The 20283-nt window shown below is 38.6% G+C and overlaps 1 protein-coding gene across 10 annotated transcripts in view; it reads right to left on the bottom strand.

The window, feature by feature from the left end:
- RALGPS1 (Ral GEF with PH domain and SH3 binding motif 1) overlaps positions 1-20283 on the bottom strand; it is a 130216-nt gene that overhangs the window by 24761 nt on the left and 85172 nt on the right. For all 10 annotated transcript variants that reach the window (XM_074891353.1, XM_074891350.1, XM_074891349.1 and 7 more), the window contains 3 exons: positions 9774-9911; positions 8083-8176; positions 798-865 (listed from right to left, as the gene is read on the bottom strand). In XM_074891353.1, the coding sequence (XP_074747454.1) occupies positions 798-865; positions 8083-8176; positions 9774-9911 (300 nt within the window). The remainder of the gene's footprint in view (positions 1-797; positions 866-8082; positions 8177-9773; positions 9912-20283) is intronic.

The following is a 20283-nucleotide window of genomic DNA, read 5'->3' as shown; positions in this document are numbered from 1 at the left end:
AAGCTCGCAGCAATACTACTGGGAATCGGCGTCCCTGAGTAGACTCTGATGTGGTAACAAGGTGAGTGGGAGACTCGGTACCGATGCTGACAACCTTGGCAATTCGCACTGGTCGATGCCAGGGATTAATGTTAGATGCACTGTGCTGTAGCTGGGTTTTTAATCTCAGCAGAGAGAAAGTCCAATAGGTTTTATGCTACCTATTAAAAATGGGAAACCTACTAATAAATCATCTTAAAAACATTCCTCTTTGCCATCCAGGCAAACCTGTTCTCCAGAAAGTCAAATAACAGCACATCCCTCCTCTACAATCTCTGCAAATTAAGTTTTACTTCTGAAATCAAATTGTTTTCATTCATTTAAGATCAATGGATTTGTTTTACCTAGTCAAATGAATGCTGATGTGTGTGAAATCAATCTTGATATGCGGGATATAATTTGTTACTGTAAGAACTTGAGGGTGAATATCATAAAGGAAAAAAATATTTAAGACAGAGGACAGTGCTAACCCAAGTACAAGCTGGCTATGTAGAAATTTGCAATAAAAATCAGATCTTTTACAACAATCAGAGGAATGGTGTTGTGGACCAAGGATGTTCTGAAACTGGGCATATGCATGGAAAGGGATCAATTCTCTGACAGCCCTTACAAGGTAATTCTGTAATTTCAACAAAAGCCCATATTTGAACCTGATTAATTCCTCCAAAACCCCTCTGGGGTTTTCCCATATACTTCAGTGGAGGATTTCTGTAATTAAAATTACTTCCTTACTCAAATTTTCAAATGAAGTTTTATACCTGCAAGATCTTCTTTGGAGGAAACCAGTCGAGGAGAGCTGTTACCTGGTTCAATTCTTAATGATAATCTGGAAAAACAAGTTTTTAGAGAAATTAACAAGAAAATTTTCACAATGAAAGTTGAAAGAAACTGAAGAAAGTAATTATTTTGGCAGTGGTAAGCAGGAATTTTACTTTGTTGAAAGTGTAGTTATTTATTTTGTTAGGTAACTAAACAATAAATTTTTTTAAGTAAATCACTACCTGTTAGATCCAAGAAAGAAACTGTGAGGGAAGTCTACAAAAACAGAAGTGGAAATTGATATTTTATACTATGAGTGTAAAACCATAATTTCATATAGTCTTCACCTGAAAAAAAACCCTCCAAAAGTTAGTAAATTTAGATACAAACCTAATAGCAAACATTTTATGCCCTCTGCATGAAAAGTTAATTTATTACATAAATTACAAACCATATATGTATCATTATACAATCTAGAAAGCACCTGTGGTGTGTGCTGCACTTAAAAGTTCACTGACAGAGCAACAAGTGAGTCTTCAGTGTTATGAGATTACATCACTCTCCACTGGCCATCTTGCTAGAAAATGTGAAGTTAGATAATGCTGTTTGGTTATGTTAAAGTACAGTCTGAAATAGCCCTTGCTAAGTCTCTGACAGTTTGGTCATTGACTTCAACAATGCCAGAATTCTGCAATGTTTTCAAAACAACAAAAATGTAATTTAGCTAGTCAACCTAAGAAAATACAGGATGTATTAAAAGAACAGCAAATAAATATGAGCCTAAATTTGAGTTTTGGTAAATATAAAATACTCATGCTGACATGTTTAACAAAATGTTTAAATAAACTGTGAAAAAAAGGAATATATTCTGATAATGAGATGTCATTCTTGGACCACCTTCTCTCCTCCTCCCTCCCTCGCCCAGAAGGCTGGAAACAATCAAACTCATCTTTATTTCAAAGAGGAGATACTGTGAGTCAGTACAGTTTCAACCAGTCTTGGCTTGCTTGTTACCACCCAAATTAATTTTTGCAATTCCTCTGACACTGCATTTTCCACTGAGAAGCACAGGTTACATGCATGTACACGCATGCTCATCTGCTCTCACCTTGCTACACCGTGCATACAGTTATGCCAGCAGCATGAGCAGTGTCTCTCAAATATCACTCTCAGAGTCAGAATCTCTGGCCCCTCAGAGGCTTAGTGTGATAATATCAATAGGTCTGTCAGACTTTGACACCTGATGTGCTTACACCCAACATTCATCATTCATATCCATCACATACCAAACTATATTCTCACAGCTCGCTCTCCCCAATGATATTCACCAGTATTACTACAAGTAAAAAACTACCGTTGTTCCAGCATGCCTAATAAACCATTCATAACTGTAAAGACACTCTCTTTTTTGTGTTTGCACCTGTAAATGATCACAGAATCACAGACTGGTTTGAGCTGGAAGGGACCTTAAAGCCCATCCAGTCCCACCCCCTGCCCTGGACAGGGCCACCTTCCACTAGTCCAGGTTGCCCAAAGCCCCGTCCAAACTGGCCTTGAACCCTTCCAGGGAGGGGGCAGCCACAGCTTCTCTGGGCAACCTGTGCCAGGGCCTCCCCACCCTCACAGGGAAGAATTTCTTCCACGGGTGGCTTTCTGGCCTGCCAGCGCACGTTGCTGGCTCACAGGCAGTTTTCCACCCACCAACTCCCCCAAGTCCTTCTCCTTGGGGCTGCTCTCCAGCCCCTCCTCGCCCAGCCTGGATTTGTGCCTGGGATTGCCCCGACCTGTGGGCAGGACCTTGCCCTTGGCCTTGTTGAACTTTATGAGGTTTGCCCATCCCCCCCTCTCCAGCCTGCCCAGGTCCCTCTGGATGGATCCTTCCCTCAGTGTGTCCCCGCACCACACAGCTCGGCGTAGGTGGGGAACTCGCTGAGGGTGCGCTTGATCCCACCGTCCGTGTCCCCAGCAAAGATGTTAAACAGCGCTGGTCCCAACCCCGACCCCTGAGGATGCCGCTCGTCACCGCTCTCCACTGGGACATTGAGCCAAGATGATCACAAAGCCATCTTATAAGTCACTATATTCATCCAATATCACAGCACTGTTAGAAATTTTTTTTTCAGAAATTCTTTTCAAAAACACAATCTTTGATTTACCATGGTGAGGAAGCCTAGTCTTAGTGCAAGGTCTAAGTGCTGACATATGAAATGTCAACATTCCAAAACTATACAGCAAGAGTTCACCTAAGAGACATGCCAGAATAAATCCTAGGTATCAGCCTCAAAAACTGCCCAAACTATGGAGTTAGTATTAACAATCTAAGGTGAAACAAAAACTAGAAGTAGAATCTCTAGGAAAAAAAATCAGCATAGAGATTTACTGAATTAACAAACCACCTATTTACCTTTGAGAATCAAGACAAAGCCTTTAAAGAACAAGGCATAAGGATGGTATGTGAAGGCTTCGTTCTTGGATAGTGAAAAGATGATGTAAACAATTTCTTTTTTTTTTTAAAGCCTGATACTCAAAATATTTTCTGGAATGGGCTGGTATGCTCTGTAAAGTAAGCTGGACCTCTATCCCAACCTAGTCTTAAATAACACTCTGCTACTGCATGCCGCCATATAGCTCAGTTAAGAATAACCTTCCCAATAAGCAGGAAAAGAGGAACCTAACACAATGCAGGAAATAAAACAGGTAGCCAGTCTTGAACACAGTTCATGAGAGTATGCTCTCCAGTACAGGATGAAACTACTGTTAGGACAGTAAAGATACTTTTACTCAATTCTCCTAATATTAAGCAAGTGAATGATGAGAGAGAATAGCCTTACATGAACAAGAAATTTAGCTGCTCCATGAGGAGGTTGAACAAAACTTATTCATCTTTCTTGAGTCAAGGAAGATCTAAGTTGGAATAAAGCAGTGCAGTCCTCAAAGCTGTCACTCAGGGCATTTCTGACCAGTATTTGTGTACGAAGCAAAATGGGTCTGACATCTGGAACATTTTGGGCTGCCTGTGTAGCGCTTAAACAGTAGGTCCAAAAGTTTCTGGAAGCTTCGCTGTCCCCGAGAATGTCCTGTGGAAGAGGCAGCCAGGTCACAACTACAGCTATTGATCCATATGGCCACTGGAGCACTAGAAATCTCAGACTAACAGTAAGGTTTCCCCCTACCCCTGCTTTTGACAATCCGTGGTAGAAAAGGTCCAGGGAATATAGCTGCCTGAGAGGCCTGCTTAAGATGGACTGTGGCCAAGGTTCACTGCTATAAATACTAATATTTTAAGCACCTGCCATACAATTCCTGTCACCATAAGACTAAAACCAATGTGGTGCAGCTGGCGCTTTTATAGCGCCATCATTGTTAGGAGTCAGTATAATGTTTTAATTGACTATTATTTTCTCTTGGATGCTTTCCCATAGCATCCTGCCTATCCGAATCTAAATTTGAACTGATTTTTCTGTAAATCATCTTACTAGAATATCAGTGTCTTGCCTAATATGCTGTGAAGAACTGAAGTGTAAGTATAGATGGCAGCCTACAGAACGGGATTCCAATCCCGATGGTCCTGTCCAAATAACACTGTAACACAAATAACAGCCTTCAAAGGGGCTTTGCTCAAAGAACAGCTGTGAATACCAAGGCCAATTTAGACCAAGAACAACTGTGGAGAATACCAGGCCTGACCTAATGATACCAGGTCAGCCAAAAAAATTGTTTTGAAACCACTGCAAGGCATGGCAGGTTAGGAAACGATGTGGCATGGTGCTGTCTAGCTCAAGGAAAAACTGCATACCTGGGGGCAAGCGCTCTCCTCAGGTCACTTCTTACACTCCTGGAGGAGGAAGAAGACCCTGCAGCAGCTGCATCATGGTATCTCTGAAGCACGCTGGCTGCTGGTGATGTCCTGACATAACAATGATTAGCAATACATGTTGGGTGTAACTGGAAAAAATCCTGACGATTTAGGTCCCACTGTTGCCCCCTTAGTCTTGAAACTAGCAAATGTTATAATTTCTCCGCTTTTGCAGAGAGCAGTATATGGGCTCACCAAGAAAGATCTATTATTTTTAGGATATGACATCATTGTCAGGGGTTTTCTGGAGTGTTCCTACTTGCTGACAAGCACAAACTTAAAGCAAGCAATTGGACTGGCACAAAAAATTGTAGAGAAAAGCTTTGTTTATATAAAGTGGCTGCCAAATTTTCCTTTTCAGTGTAATTGAGGTTCTCATTTGGTGTAACATGTATTGGGATCCTGCCAACAACACATTTTAGGGCAACTATCTAAGCTTCTCTCCCTGACAGCCTGGTACTGAGATAGTTCTGTTCTCCCTGCCAAAGGTCAAGCACACATCTCTTCAGAGCACACTAATGCTGTCCCTGGCTCAAAAAGAGCAGTCACTGGAAAGAGAGAGGAGATTCTTTCCCACTATAAAAACTTAGCACTCCTTGCCTTTTCAAGGCTTACAGTTTCTTCTGGCATGGGACCAGAAAATGCTATGAAACTGAAGATCCATTAGGGAAAACTAAGAGGAAAATGTGAAATCAAATATTCAAAACAAAATCCAAAATTTTCTTATCAAATACGAAGATGGAAGAGGAATTCTTTAAGTTCTCTTTAAGGGTAGTTGTGATGAGTTCTGATGAACACAGACTCTAATTTAAAGCTTTATTCTGATGAAACAAACATGGTAGAAAAAGGCCAAAGTTCTCCAATGTATATAAACTGCAGCAACTTTACTATGCTAAGAATCAAATCTTTCCCTCTTTTTAATGCCTGACTTCAGCCCAGTTTTTCCTTGCCATAGTGAAGCCTTGAAAGAAAACTGCTAAATTTGATTGAAATATTCTCAAAAATAACTAAATCAAAATAAAAAGTACTAAATGATCTTTAAGATACATCAAATACCTTCCAGCATTATCAGCAAGGCTGCTGCTGAAGTTAAAATGATTTTCAAGTTTAAATTGGAATTACTCATGACTTGTAGTTTTTCCAAATATTATGTTATAGTATCATATACTTATAGAAACCACTTGTTTCACATTTTTTTCCCCAAATAATTTTCCTACAGAAACATCACTATTCTTAGTATCTGTGATCAACCAGACACAAAAGCAGAAACCTATCAAACCATAACCAAGTATGATCTTTTGCAGTGAACTACCCAATGCTGGTTCAGCTTCTTTTGATGAAGTTTACCCTAAGCAAGGGGACAAATTTTGGACATTTTCTCCCTATTTGAAGTATGTCCTGATAATACTCAGAGAAGTTCCAAAAGAATACCTTGTATGAATGGTTTTACTTTTAGAATTATTCTTTCAGGAAAAGCGAAGTTCCACAGACATTTACCACAAGAATCCCTATCGAGAGATTTGGCTGGGGACTGGTACAGCACTGTACGCACAGTGCCCTGAACCAGTGCCACGTGGAACAGCTCTGGCAGCTGGAGTTATCACCAACTGCAGTTATGTTCAGAATTGAAAAGACAAATCGCTTGACTCATGTTATGCTCAAACATGGTTCTTTTGTCTCTGTTATGGTGACACCTTTTTATCCTGAACTGCCTCAACACGATTTTGCATCTGCATGCCAGCAATATCAGCTCTAATTGCGGAGAAACGTAGAATGGTCAGGGTAGGTCATTCCTTCTCCTCATATGTACGTGAACCCCACGCTGGTAGTACACACTCTTCTGATTCACTGAATCTGCTCTTTCCTTTTCACAAACACTAACCGGTAGCTTCCACTTCATTAACTGATTAAGTTTCAACTTAAAATTATTTAATTACTTGTCTTGCTACTCCAATTAAGAAGCTGTTCCAGAATTCCATTACTCTGATGATTAGGAACCATATTTCCACATTTAGCTTCTAAATTTTTGTATTCATTTAATTTTGTGCTACCATTACAATTTAGTTTAAATTGCTCTTTATCCTCCCTATTTTCTCCCAATTGTGTTTATACATAAGTGATTCTATTACCTAAACTCCTCCTTTTCTAGGCTAAAGCCAAACCTAGTTCTTTAAGCCTGGTGTTACACGATCAGGTGTTACTCACCTGATCGCACCAGAATTTTTTTAAACCCACTCTAAGCATGGATGGCCAGAATTGCATACAATACTCCACATAAGGTCTCACCAGCTCCTTTTAAAGCAGTATTAACAATTTATTTTTTTATAGAAACACTGTATTTGATAGGGAGTAGGGATGAATTTGTCTTTTCGTGACTGTATCTCACTTCTGACAGACATCTACTGATCAATACCATGAACTATTGTTAGAATGAATATATAACATTTTGATTTTTGAGTCACTATCATTTCAGGCATCAGGACATCTGATTCATCCTTTGTGAGATCCAAATCATCTCCTACTTTAATGAACCCTTCCAATACTGTTTTATTAGCATATGGTCTAAGGACACACAAATTCTGAAACAAAGTTCTTAACTGAAGTATTTAATAAAACTGGTAACAAGACTTTTTTAAAGAAGTTCATTAGCAACCTTGCTCTCCAAAACATATTCTAAAATCTTTCAGACCACCATCATAGTACTGAACATCTGGTTGCCTTGAATACTTTTAATTCTGTTCACCCAAATAGAGATACTATATTTGTCAATAGCTAATTATATAGCAATCCATCTACCTTGGTTGAGTTATTTAAAACCTTGGCTGCTAGACCTATGATTTAATGTGCTAATTCTTTCAGAACTATTGGCCAGGGATTATCACTTCCTTTAACTGGAGCATATTCACATATTGACCAATGTGCTCCATGGTATCTATTTCACAGCACTGTGTGGCTTCACTCTCCTCCACCTCTTTTGTAAGCACTGCTTTAACATGCTTAAACCCCCAAAACTGTCAGGTTCATATCTTAAGTGCCAGTTTATTAAAAACAGTAATTTGAAATTGGAAGATGTTTTTAATGTATTATTTACAACAGCATCAAGTCAATCCTGGACATCTTGGAGATGACTGTAGGGTTCCTGAACAAAATTCTCAGAATATAACTGTCACGTAACAGAATAAAGTCTAGATTTTCATCTGCTTTTAACTTTTACAAAGGTATTTTATTTTGGAAATCTGGTTAGAGTCATAAAAGAAGACACTCGGGCATCCTGGTATTATGAGCTCCATTAATAAAATATTAAGAACAACAGACAAACCCCAAAACATCTTCAGCCAGTGGCTCTTTGTTCAGCTCTTAATCAAACTAACAGTCAAGTGATCTTTCCACTAAATTCCCCAAAACCTGAAGAAAAGAATAGTACTTACTTATAATTGTCATCTTCTACAAATTTCTGAAGTTCTTCAATGTAACGGACAGACTTCAAATACTTTTGCACATGGGGCAGTGTTGTAAGATGATCTGTGGAGCGTTTGAACAAAAAAAGATGAACATTTGCATCATACAAAGTGAATTACTCTTTCACATTTTTTTTCTGGTTCTTATGCTTATCTTAATGGAAGCAAAGAATTTGAACCTTGCTGAAGAATAAATCAGGCAGAAATATTACTGTGACTCTACGAAGATGTTCAATATTCGATTGAGCAAATGTGATGCTCAGTTTTTAAAGAAAATGCAGGTGCATTTCATCATCATGAAAACTGGCGGATTTTATTAAATGCTATCTCACAAGTGGAAAAGAATTATTTGCTGCAAACCCTGCTTGAGTTTTGTGCTCACTGTTCTGGGGAAAATTAAAGCTGCTGCCATGGCTGTTAGTGATTCTCATATGAACGTGAAGTGAAGAGACTTAAAAATTACAATGCTGAATACTAAGACAGACAGGTGCTAAGTTCAGAATGATGGAAAAATCCTTTGACGCATGGTGCACAGACAGGAACATGCCTTGTAGTATCTAACTTCGCTTTTATGCTCTTGTAAAGACAACTGTTTTAAAGGCACCCATTATTCTTGAATATTGTTTCTTCAAGGCCATATTTTAATTTCCATTCTGATTTTAACAAGAGCACTCAAAATTAATGTATAGAAATGCAGGAAGCTGCCAAACTGTAAAAAGGAAAGGGGCAGTGAAATCATGAGGTTTGTTTGTCATTCAAAGTGTTCAAACACAAAATAATAAAGCTCACAATAAGAACATGATAGCTGAATAATCTAGCTATTCAGAATCATACATTATTATGCCTAGTCCCTATCTTTAAATACTTTATAATACCGAAGTTGACAACAAAGGACAAGGGCTGGATAGTTAAGCATACAGAAGTCATTTCTCACCTCATTTTCTCACAATCTAACATTTAATTTTTTTCTGGTCAAAATTCTCCAAAACGGTAGCATTTAAATATCCAAAATGTATTTAGTTGTACAGCTGCTCGCAAGGTTTTCCAGCTCGTTTCAGTTTAAGCAATGAAAAGTCAAGCTAAGTCACTGCTCTGGTTTGAGCGAGTGGCGGGGGGGCTACAGCGGTGGCCACTGTGAGAAGCTGCTCGAAGCTGCCCTGGCTCCAAGTCAGACCCGCCTCTGGCCAAGGCCAGGCCAATTAGCTGCGCCTCTGCGATAATGTATTTAAGGAGGGGGACATATCATCAGGATACTAACAATAAAATGATAATGAAATTAACACATTCACACTCCAAAGACATCATATCTGCTGCAAAGGAAAGATATTAAGAGAATTCTCTCTGACTGTCTCTGGTGGAAACAGAATATAACGCAAATGCAGTAGCTGTACTTGAAAGTATGTAATTTGTAGTCTACACATAGCAGCCAACTCTGCACAACTTCTGTTCCAGCTCTTACCATTTAGAATACATGCTTATTTGCCCAATTTATCAGTAAGAGTGAAACTGCACAGAAGTGGAAGCTACATCCCTTACTAGTGTTCAACTCTACCCACGTTAGCCTCCTGTGTCACCTTTACAAAGGGCCAAAACCCACTTTCACAATGCTGTACTAAAGAAATTTTAGTTAAGGCTTAATAAGTATAACAAAATTTACCAACCATAGTTACAGGAGACTTGCAGATCAGCTATTATTCGGAGAATATTGTTCATTTGATTGGATCTTTGTTCATTCTCCATAATGCTGCCTGAAGCGGGATATGCAGAATCAATGTAGATTAAATCCAAGAGATAAATTCCTGAAACAAACAAATCAATCAAACAGTTGATCAAGTGTTTCAAACATAAATAACTGCATACTTTTAACGAATGTAACAACCAGCAACTATTTACCCCCCACTGTGGTCTGGGACCATTAAACAATGGAGAGTTCTAGATTTGTATGTTGAAAAATTTCATAATTAGCGCTTGAGTTCTGTGACACCTCTTAAAAAAGGACAGAAACTATTTTGCTCATGTGCACTTATACAGCCTAATGTCTACGGTGAGCCGCTTGCAGGACCATAACAAGGACACTGAAAAAAGGAAGTGGCAGCTGCCAGAAACCGCTGATGAGGTCCAGGCAGCCTGCAGAGAGCTGACAGGACGAACAAGGGCCTCTGGCCACCATGACCAGGGCTGAGCACTACACTGTGGTGCCTCCTAGGACTGCCACTATGCACTACTTAGTGATTATTGGTACATGCTTTGGCTGAGGCTCCAGGCTGCATTTGCTAGAAGACAACAGGGATGATATTTAGGTTTTGATTATGTGATGACTTAAAAAACATGAAGAAAAGGTTTTTATTTATGCATTTCTTAATCAAAAAAATGGCATAGTTATTTGCCTAAGCCTCGATTTCTCAGTAAATACAGAAAGATGCTGATTATTGTATTTGCCAAAAATGCTGATTGTTCTTACTTGTATTGTGCTTTGCCAAAGCACTGGCTGACTAGACAAAATGTCATTTTTTGTTGGTAAAGAAGCATATTATATACAGAAGTCACATGTCACAAGATGTCAGCTATCTTCATGATCGAAAATATACCTATATCTAGTGTCTGGTAGGCAGGTATTTTGCAGAGTTAGTGTCTGATGTGCGGTACTTTAACCTTTAAAAATTATATAAGAAAGAAAAAGGCAGGCTTAAGGCTGAAATGAATTCACCACACAGCATAACATTTCTTGAATGGTTCTCAACTACTTTTAATCGACACACGCCATTCAGTTTCACACATACCATTATGATCTGTAGGGGGCTTGTTTTACAGGCCTAGAACAGTTAGAAAGCAATCATAAACATAGGGAAAAATACTGACTGGGAAATGCATGCAATACACAATCATCAAGTTCGAAACTGAATCATCACTGAGGTTGTCTAGAAAGTTTTAGTTTTTAACTCTGGAAAACTGAAAGATAACTCTGTAACACAGTCTTGCAAAATTCATAAAAGCTACTATGAAAGCATAATGCAATGCTCACCTATTTACTTCAGTAACCAACTGAATGCATTTCAATGAAGATGAGGAACAGTAACATTTGCCTTTTGTGAGAATACTTTAATCAGTTTTAGTATTTCAATTGTATGAATGCAGGGAAGGAGTACAGAGGCTCTGCGTGTGTGTGAAAAATTCATTTATTTTAGGACTTCTAGCTATGCTCTCTGTGGATCAGGCCTTGGGTGCAGATCACAGGAAGGAACAAAGTCGTAATGCACAGTTCTTCATCTCTTAGGGGGTAAAAAAACCACCCAAACCCCAATTCCTATTTTCAGCTCTTCTGAACTTACCTATTACAAGGGATCCAACCATACTGGGAGCTGCTTCAGCCATTATCCAACACACAAGAGTTACAAACATTTTCACACTGCCAACGTGGACCAAGCACCTTTACACATCAGAAAGGAGGAAAGAACCCACATTTCCGCAGTATTGGAATGGCTCTGTAGCACTCCGATGTGGAGTAAAATCAGTCCGAGTCACCAAGATTTCTCCATGACCTGGAGATCCCACCTAGATTTAGATTCCATACAGCAGCTCTTCACTGTTCCCTCTTGTCAAGTGGCACATCAAAATGTAGTTAGAGTAAAGGCTGTAAAAATTCTATTTGCTCAGAGCTCCTACGGTGCAATATGCCTTATGACAACCTGGTTCAAGGCTACTTTCTAGCTATTTTGAGCAAGTTTGCAGCTATTCTCATTGATATCAAGGGTATAAACACCCTCTTGATCTGTATCAGCACTTGTAGGCATTTCTTCAGGACAATAAGTAAATTTTCCAGGACAATACACAGATAAGGACCAACGAGATACATGAACAACAAAAAGTATGAGGGGGGGGTTAGCACAGGTCCTGTAAATTATAAATAAAAGTGCAAAGAAATGGGCTTTTTGGGGGTACTGGGGTGCAGGAAGAAACCGAACTGAAGGATGCTATTAAAAAATTAAACCGAATGTAACACGCTGGAATGTAACAGAACATATTCTTTGTAAATACACATTAAGCTAAGTCTTTTTAATGGTGCTCCTCTCCCTCCCTCATTTTAAAGCAAGAACGATGATTAGTTTTTTATGATTTTTTTTTAAGTGTTGCCAGCCTTCATCTGGGCAGTGGCATTTTGAACTCTTCTATATGTATGATGTAACAATAGGAATCGATGAGAATCAGTTTATTTTGCTCAGAGGAATCACAAAATTATTCCCTTCAGCAGAAGACTTTAAGACCCGCTTCTCAAAGGAAAGGCTCAGGGTTGCCATATGCCAAAGAAAACACACAGCACTAGCTTTTCAAACCTTGGCTTACATTTGTGCTACTGTGCACTGAAAAAAGCTCTCTAAGATGTGAAGCCATCAGGATATTTTCCAGAGGGTGAGCTCATGGGCAGCTGCTTCCACAGGCAAGACATTTTCCAGTGATACTGACTTTTCTCCATTGTTACTAGAACTAATTTTGCAGCTGGATATTGTTTGCGGATGACACGGTATTCATTAGTTTATGGCATCATGGAAATAATAACACAGACTAAGGAAAAGCATGGCCACATAATCCAGAACTAAATTTATCAATGGAAATCACACTGTGTAAAGGGGACCGATTATTTTGAAATTGGCAAGAAGGACTGTAATACCTAGCTCTTAAATTTTTATTGCAGAGCTCAAACAAAGCAGTAATGTTACTGACAGCTTAAAGACAGGGAAACCGAAGTACAACAAAAAAAAGTGACCTTGAAACGTAGTACTCAATGCTACCCAGATCATGCATTTTGGGTGCTCCATCCACCAGACAACAACTTCCAAGGCTAAATTTTATTGAAAAAGTATTTATGGAGAACTGCAGTGTTCAGCAGGATGCAAGCCTAAGTCTGTATATTTGTGTCTTGATTCACAGTTAAGCCCCTCCTATTATTTCTTTATTCAGTACTCAAGGCTTCTGAGAAAAAGAAAATAGCACTGAGGCAGATAATAAATAAGAATACTTTGGAGTTGATGGGTACTAACAACATGCTCTTAAGAAAAATAATCCCAAACCTCCAGAAATCAGTGGTTATTCAGCTTCACCCAATTCTGATGAACCTCAGCTCAAGCATATAAGCTTTATATCCTTAACGGTTGGACTAGATGATCTTCAAGGTCCCTTCCAACCTAGATGATTCTGTGATTTAAAATTTTCATGAACAGCTATGGTGTGTGATTTGCTCCTCATTAAGAAAGACTGACATAACATGCTATGAAAGACAAAATACTTTCAGTCCAGTAGATCACATGTAAAAAGTTATACCAATGAGAACAGCTGGGACGGTATTACTTTAAACTGCAGTAGCAGAAACAAATGGAAGTCTGGTTTTTTAAGGCATTTGCCTGGAGTTCAGAAAATCCAGGTTCAAATTTTCTGTTCTGTCACAGATTTCTTTGACCTGGGCAAGTTATTGTTATCCTCTATTTTCCACAAGTTCAGTGAGAGAGATAGCATTTCCCTGCCAGAAAGACCTCATGAAAATAAATATTATGACCAGGAAGACTTATCAAAAGTGGGGTTTAAATTTCTTGTAGAAAATAGGTTACAGTGTGCAGCCTGTAGAAATAGCAGCACCATTTATTCTTAGCAATTCAGAATTTCAAATCTCTTTTGGGGGTTTACCACAATTTGCAGGCACAAGCAGTAATCCAAAATTTACAGTACCTAAAATTGTCTCACAAATACACACTGTTGCGAAACTGATTGTAAAAAAGCCATGCAGACAAAGCTTGAAAACTTGCATCATTCCCAACCGTGTCTTCTTTTTTTGTTTGTTTGTTTTTCCTCTTTTTTATAATGGATATAAAACTATCCGGTGAAACAGTGGGGCTAAAAACCCCAAAATTAAGTGGTTAAAGCACACCACAACTGTATACTTGACACATACTTCAGCGCATAGTGCTCTGCTAAGGGTCTGTGCAATTCTGCAAATGCAAATAAGTTAGAAAACAGCTGCTGTATGGAATTTTTGTTAGTCAGACATTCACTACGTTGCAACAAAGAATAATTAGCTGATGGAGAAGTATTTCAGATTAGCCTGGGGACTTCAATTTGTTATTCTTGCTTAACATTTTGATCAAGTACTATAATAATCTTCCACATTTGTTTGGTAAATTGTACTGTTACTGTGACAACCACAAACACATGCTACAGGAGGAGGAAAAAAAAAGTTAAATGTTTTAATGAACAAATTTGGCTCCCTATCATTTACACTTTCTAAAGATATTTACAACCCAAAAGGCCCTGAACGCACACACACTGCAGTGTAACCTGGACGTCTGTCTGGGTATAGAGCATTCCTTGAGTACAGGAAGCACTGTCTACAAGACACACAGTAAACTGGCACTATGTATAACAGAAGGCAAACTATGGAAAGTAATCATTTTCCCTTTTTTCTCCCCAAAAGTTAAATAATGACACTGGTTTGATAGGAAAACCAGAAGAGACAAAATTATGTTTCCAATTTGTAGTCAGCTATACTTACGAAAGCCTTTTCCCACAGACAGAATTCTGGTTGTATCATACTAAATAAAGCAGAGGACAGAGAGAAAGCAACTTATCAATTAAGTGGTAGAAAGTCCAAACCACTACAGTCAGCAGTCTGTAAAACCAAAGACACCATTCTTAGAAGATTAGCTCATAGTCAGAAAAGCCAACAGTTTTGTGGTATCATTGGTTTCAAGAAGACTGGATATTTTCCATGGACTAAGGGCTGGAAAATTTTTCTACAAAACCAAATGTATATACTGGTTAACCTTGGTAGGACTCGGAGTACTCTAAAAACAACTGAAGAGAAATCTCTGCCAAGGTAACAACATGTGATTTGTAATACGCATTGCCGGCACGGTGGCCAAGTGAATGGGATCACTCACAGGAAAGTAAAAGTGGGATTATGACCAGGTTTATCACTTCTGTCTGAGGCCAGCCAGCCAGAACACAGCATCGGTATCACGCACACGCACAAACACAGGACTGTAGTTGAGGCTGGGTCAAAAAGACAAAAAAACTTCCTCAATTAAACAAGTTTTGTATCATTTCTACATATACAGTTCCAAATTCCAGAACAGCAATTGCCATTCTCTGCCATCTTCCCTTGCATAACATCAGCCTAATGAGAGTATGAACACTCACAATACCACAAAAGCTTTTTTTCCAAAAACACAGGTAAAAGCAATGCCTGTAATGATGTTGCTAGTAAGTTAATAAGACGAGAAGTAGCTAATATGATTGCTTTCTGGAACATTATTTCTTCAACACAAGGATGAACTGAAAGATACGTTTTCTGTATTTGTCAGTCCTTTTTGTTGTTGTTTTGTGAACATTCATCTACATGAAAGGGAAAACAATTACGGCTTCAAACCACATGACTTCACTCTTTCAAAGAGAGTAATGAGAAGCATCTTAAAAACATATCAAGAAAAGAATTTTCCTTATACAAATCCTCATATAAGTAAAGGAAAAGGGAAAACTTTAAAAATAGACGCCTTTCTTAAATAAGTTACAAATATATTAATTAGAGCTTTAAATAATTATTTAAATTGCTTTAAAGCAGAAATAGCCTGACATGGAAATACGGATCACAACTATTTTCATGTTGAAACTGTAAACTATACGATTAATTAACTTTTCAGCTCTTGATAGGCTTGAGGACCTCTGGTTATTATTTACACTTTCAATAGGGAGGCAGATGCAGATTTGCATGTGTATATTTAAATCAGAATCTTTAAGCTGTTACCCTGTGCGGCTTCATTGGAAAGGATTTAGAGTATCGCCTCTGTCTATATTTTCTTGTTAAAACAGCAAAGCTGCTTGGCAAAATCCACACTAACACTACAGAGAAGATGGAAATACTCTCTTCAGAGTGATACACAGCAACAGGACAAGAGGAGATGGGGTAAACTCTGTCTGCATATAAGCAAAAATTTTTCACTGTGAGGACAATGAAATATTGGAATAGGTTCCCCAGAGGAGGAGTGCAGCTCCCCGTGCTGGAAATATTCAAGATTTGGCTTGATAAGACCCTGGATAATGTGACCTATGGCCCTGCTTTCAACAGAGATTGGGCCAGATGATCTCCAGGGGTCCCTCACAGCCATGACTCTATTATTCTGTGATAGATGTGGTAAGGGTGCTAGCCTACGCCTGAACATCTCTTGCTGCAGGACACTTTGGAGTATGGCAGTTATATGGACTAATTTGTGGCAGCAAGGCTGTGCATGTACAAGCAGACAACTGACACGGATTTTAACCACAAAGCAAGTACTTCAAGCAATCTCTTTTATCACAAGATATAAGCAAAATGGAGTTTATAAAAGTGTACAGCTAGATAATCATGCATATGCAAATATCAGTTTCTCTCTTTGCTGGTTTCAGAACCAGAAAACAGTACTGGAGGGCCACATTACCACTCTGGGCTTGTCTATACCTGGAAAGCATAGACAAACTATTTTGGAATATTTACTCTGGAACAGATAGACTGTTACAGGCCCAGCATTCCTCAAAAATGATCACATCCAAATTGAGACATTCACTGGAATAACTGCTCCAGTAAGTTTTCAGTGTAGACAGCATTCAACTCAATAAAATCTAGGGATCATTCAGGCAGGTGTACTTCATGGGTCCAAAACTCTGTCAATATAATAACGTAGCTCTGCATAATGTAGCTCTAATATACAACTCTAACTCCATTAATCAAACACAAAACCCCAAATAATTCAAAAATTGAAGTGAACGTTCTGCAAATTGCTTTACTTCATGGCAAGAAGATGATGTAATTGCAAACAACAAATGGTATTATGTACAATTAGTAAAAAAAAAAAAAAAGTAAAAATAGTTATAGTCTGTTATCTCTGTCAGAACACAATCTATAACCAGTTTATAAAAGACAACACTCCCATAAAGTATGAAAAGATTTGTTCCAACCAATACAGTAACAGCAAATATATTTTTTATAAATGGGTAACAACAGTAATGGAAACTACGCTGTCATTATTACAGTATGTACACGAGTACATGCAATAGCTTCAACAATGGGATGAGTGACTACACTATTGCTAAACAAGTCCCTTGAAAGGCATGAGCATCTCTAAAATCAAGCATTCATTCAACAAAAATCAAAACAAAATTCCAGCACTGATCCTCCCTCTGCCAAGAGCATCTCCTATACTGCCCTGTTTCTTTTGGCTCCTTCTGTACCTAAACAAAGAAATAATGATCCCTAGCTCAGGAAAAAGAGAAAGGGTTCAGTTCACACTGCCTTCTCAGGAGCTGCAACACCTATTTAAGCCCTAGCTGCTAGCTTGAATACATCGACTGTTTAGATATCCCCAATCTGACCTACAAGGAGAAAAGTAACTTTCTAGCCATCTGTGATTTTTAAGAAAGCAACATTACAAATTTAACTGTATTTTCAAGGTAGGTTATAACATGCAGTTTGCAGGAAATGTTGCTCAGTAGCATGCCTCTTATAAAATGCAATGTTACTACGTGCACAGAGGTGGCAATCAAACGGAATACAGTTCATTTGCAAAAAGGTTTTAAAGATGTTTTTTCTATCTACTCGGGGGTGGTGAGGCCACATCTGCAACACTGCTGCGCAGGACAGACGCTGCACTGAGAGAGGCCAGCACAGGGCCATAGAACGCCCGGGAGCAGCAGCACTTGACAGACCAGGCCAGGCCTAAAGAACCGGCACTGCCTGGAGAAGCGACGAGGCCAGAGGCGCAGAACCTAACTGTGGTTATGTCCCTAACAAAAAGGAGCCTGTGGGGGAGTTGTAGAGAACAGACACAGATTTTTCTCAGAGATGCACTGTGACAGGACAAGAAGCAAGTGACACAAGCAGCAGCAACAGAAATTCCAATTAGAATAGGGAAAAGAAAGAAAACAAAACAAAAAAACACCCCCAAAATATCACTTTAAGAGGAGTCGAGCACTACACCACTGCCCAGAAAGGCTGCAAATCCCCATCTCTGGAGGTTTACAAAACTCAGCTGGACAAGGTCTTGACTAACCTAATCCAGTTCTCAAGTTAGGCCTGCACTGAGTAGGAGGTTGAGCCAGATGACCTGCAGAGGCCCCCTTTTCTATGTGATTTTTTTCCTATTCTCCGTAACCTGATGATGTGGCCATGGAACTGGCCTGCGTACTGTACTATATGCACGCCGACAGAAACTGGATAGAGAATACCAGTTGTGACAGATATTTCAGCAGATCATGCTCTTACTAAATACTCTACTTTTTACAGTAATATGAAGGTGAAAAATGCTATTTGTAAAAAATGTATTAAGGTAAAACACATATGCTGTGGGGAATCATTTCAGCATATGCAAACAAGATAGCTGCACAGTCCAAGAATATATTCTTTCTTAACACAATGAAATTAATTTTACTTTTGATGTACGTATCTAAAAGGAATCAAAATTCTTTTCACAAAATTTACAGGAACAGCACTAAAAAGAATCTAAGTAAGAAATTAAATACTAGTCTACCCCTTTTGGACTAGAGGTCTAGGTTAGTCAAAATCCAAATCCACACTAAACTTCCCTCAGTTTTTGGAGACAAGGAATAAGAAATGTGCATTTTCTGACAGAGTGCATGTGTTTTGTTACAGAAAAACTGTAATCAGTATCAGTGAAACCCAACATTTAACAGAGACTTACATAAACAAAAATGATGCATCAAATCAACAATAATACATTTTACCAAGACAGCTTCCTCAAGCTACTCCCTTAGGCGGTTCACCAAATTGTTTCTGGTCTTACTAGGGCCACACAAAGCGTACCATATATCCAGACCTGGCTTAGTTCCAGTTAGTCCCGTTAATGAAAGCTGTAAGAAGCGAGGAAATATTCATACAGCCAGCTGATATTTAAGCCTGAAGCATGCTTCAGTTTGACAGATGATTGATTTAAATTGCTTCAGAGAAAAGAAAAGATTCCTAAGAGACATTCATTCTTACCTTTTGATACATCAAATCCTCAGCAGAGCAGCCTACCACCATGTTGCATCTCATGCAAAGTCTATATAAAGTTTTGCTCTTCCTCACTCAAGCACACTGGTGACCTCAAAAGAAAATCTTTTAGAAGCAGGGCTGCTAATCCAAAAGGCCACTCAAGAGTGTCTGCAAACATCTGAGACTTCTCAGAAAGTCACCATCACCTGGAACACCAAAGAAACCTGCTTAGCTCAACTAACTCACCTTCAGCCATTCCTCTCATCTACGTTTAATGAAAGAAATAAAATTATATATTTGCTTCCTACTTAGCTTTACCAAAACTAAAAGAAGGAAACAATCCCTTGGTGTCTTCTGAATAACCTCACCCCAATGCATCACTGGAATTAATTGTCCTAGCTTTGTCACTGTAGCAATGAAGCCTAATACAGAAACCCAGATAAAGAAGTGCGGCATAAACCAAGCAACTTTCAAAATAAGGTACCAGTGTGTGAAAGAAAAAGTTACCAGTAAATCAGCTGGAATTATGTTCAGGAATATATGCCCAAATTCACCTCAGACTGGTGCAAATCATTCTCTTGCAACTGAAACAGCCTAAAAAAGTCTGAAGCTGTCTGGAGCTTCCTCACAAAGCTTTCCCTCCCAACAGATCAGATTTTCTCAAGAGTACTGCCAATTTTTTTTTTTTTCCATTTTTCCACAAAACCCAACTGTTTCCTAATGCTTTCCCATAAATCAGGAAAAATATATCACAGAAGATTAAATATTGTAGTGATTAATTTCAACATTTTTAAATGTATGTTATCCAGTGTCAGAAAGCAGAGAACGCTTCAAAAAAAAGGATATAGGAAAAAGGCAAAGGTACAATAGTTGTTTTCCAGATGTAGCTTCCTGTCAGCAGTGAGCTGTGGTTTAGGGACTTCCTGAGATAGATCTTGTATAAACACTTTTGTGTTTAAGTCTGGGTGGTATTTTTTCTTTAAAACATTTCTTCTCTGAATCTGTCCACTTTTTCTTCTTTCTGCTATTCCTCCACAGACACTTTTAAAAAAAAAAAATTCGTTTCAAAAGCTTTTGCGGCAAATGAATTCAGCAATTGAACTACACACTGTCTGAAAAGCTAATCAGTTTGATTTCTCAAAGTTTGTCTTTTTAAGATTGGC

This window comes from Strix uralensis, chromosome 21, assembly GCF_047716275.1.
Source record: "Strix uralensis isolate ZFMK-TIS-50842 chromosome 21, bStrUra1, whole genome shotgun sequence".
Taxonomy (NCBI): domain Eukaryota; kingdom Metazoa; phylum Chordata; class Aves; order Strigiformes; family Strigidae; genus Strix; species Strix uralensis.
Note: the sequence above shows the minus strand (reverse complement) of the source record. Positions and strands in the feature narration are given on the sequence as shown.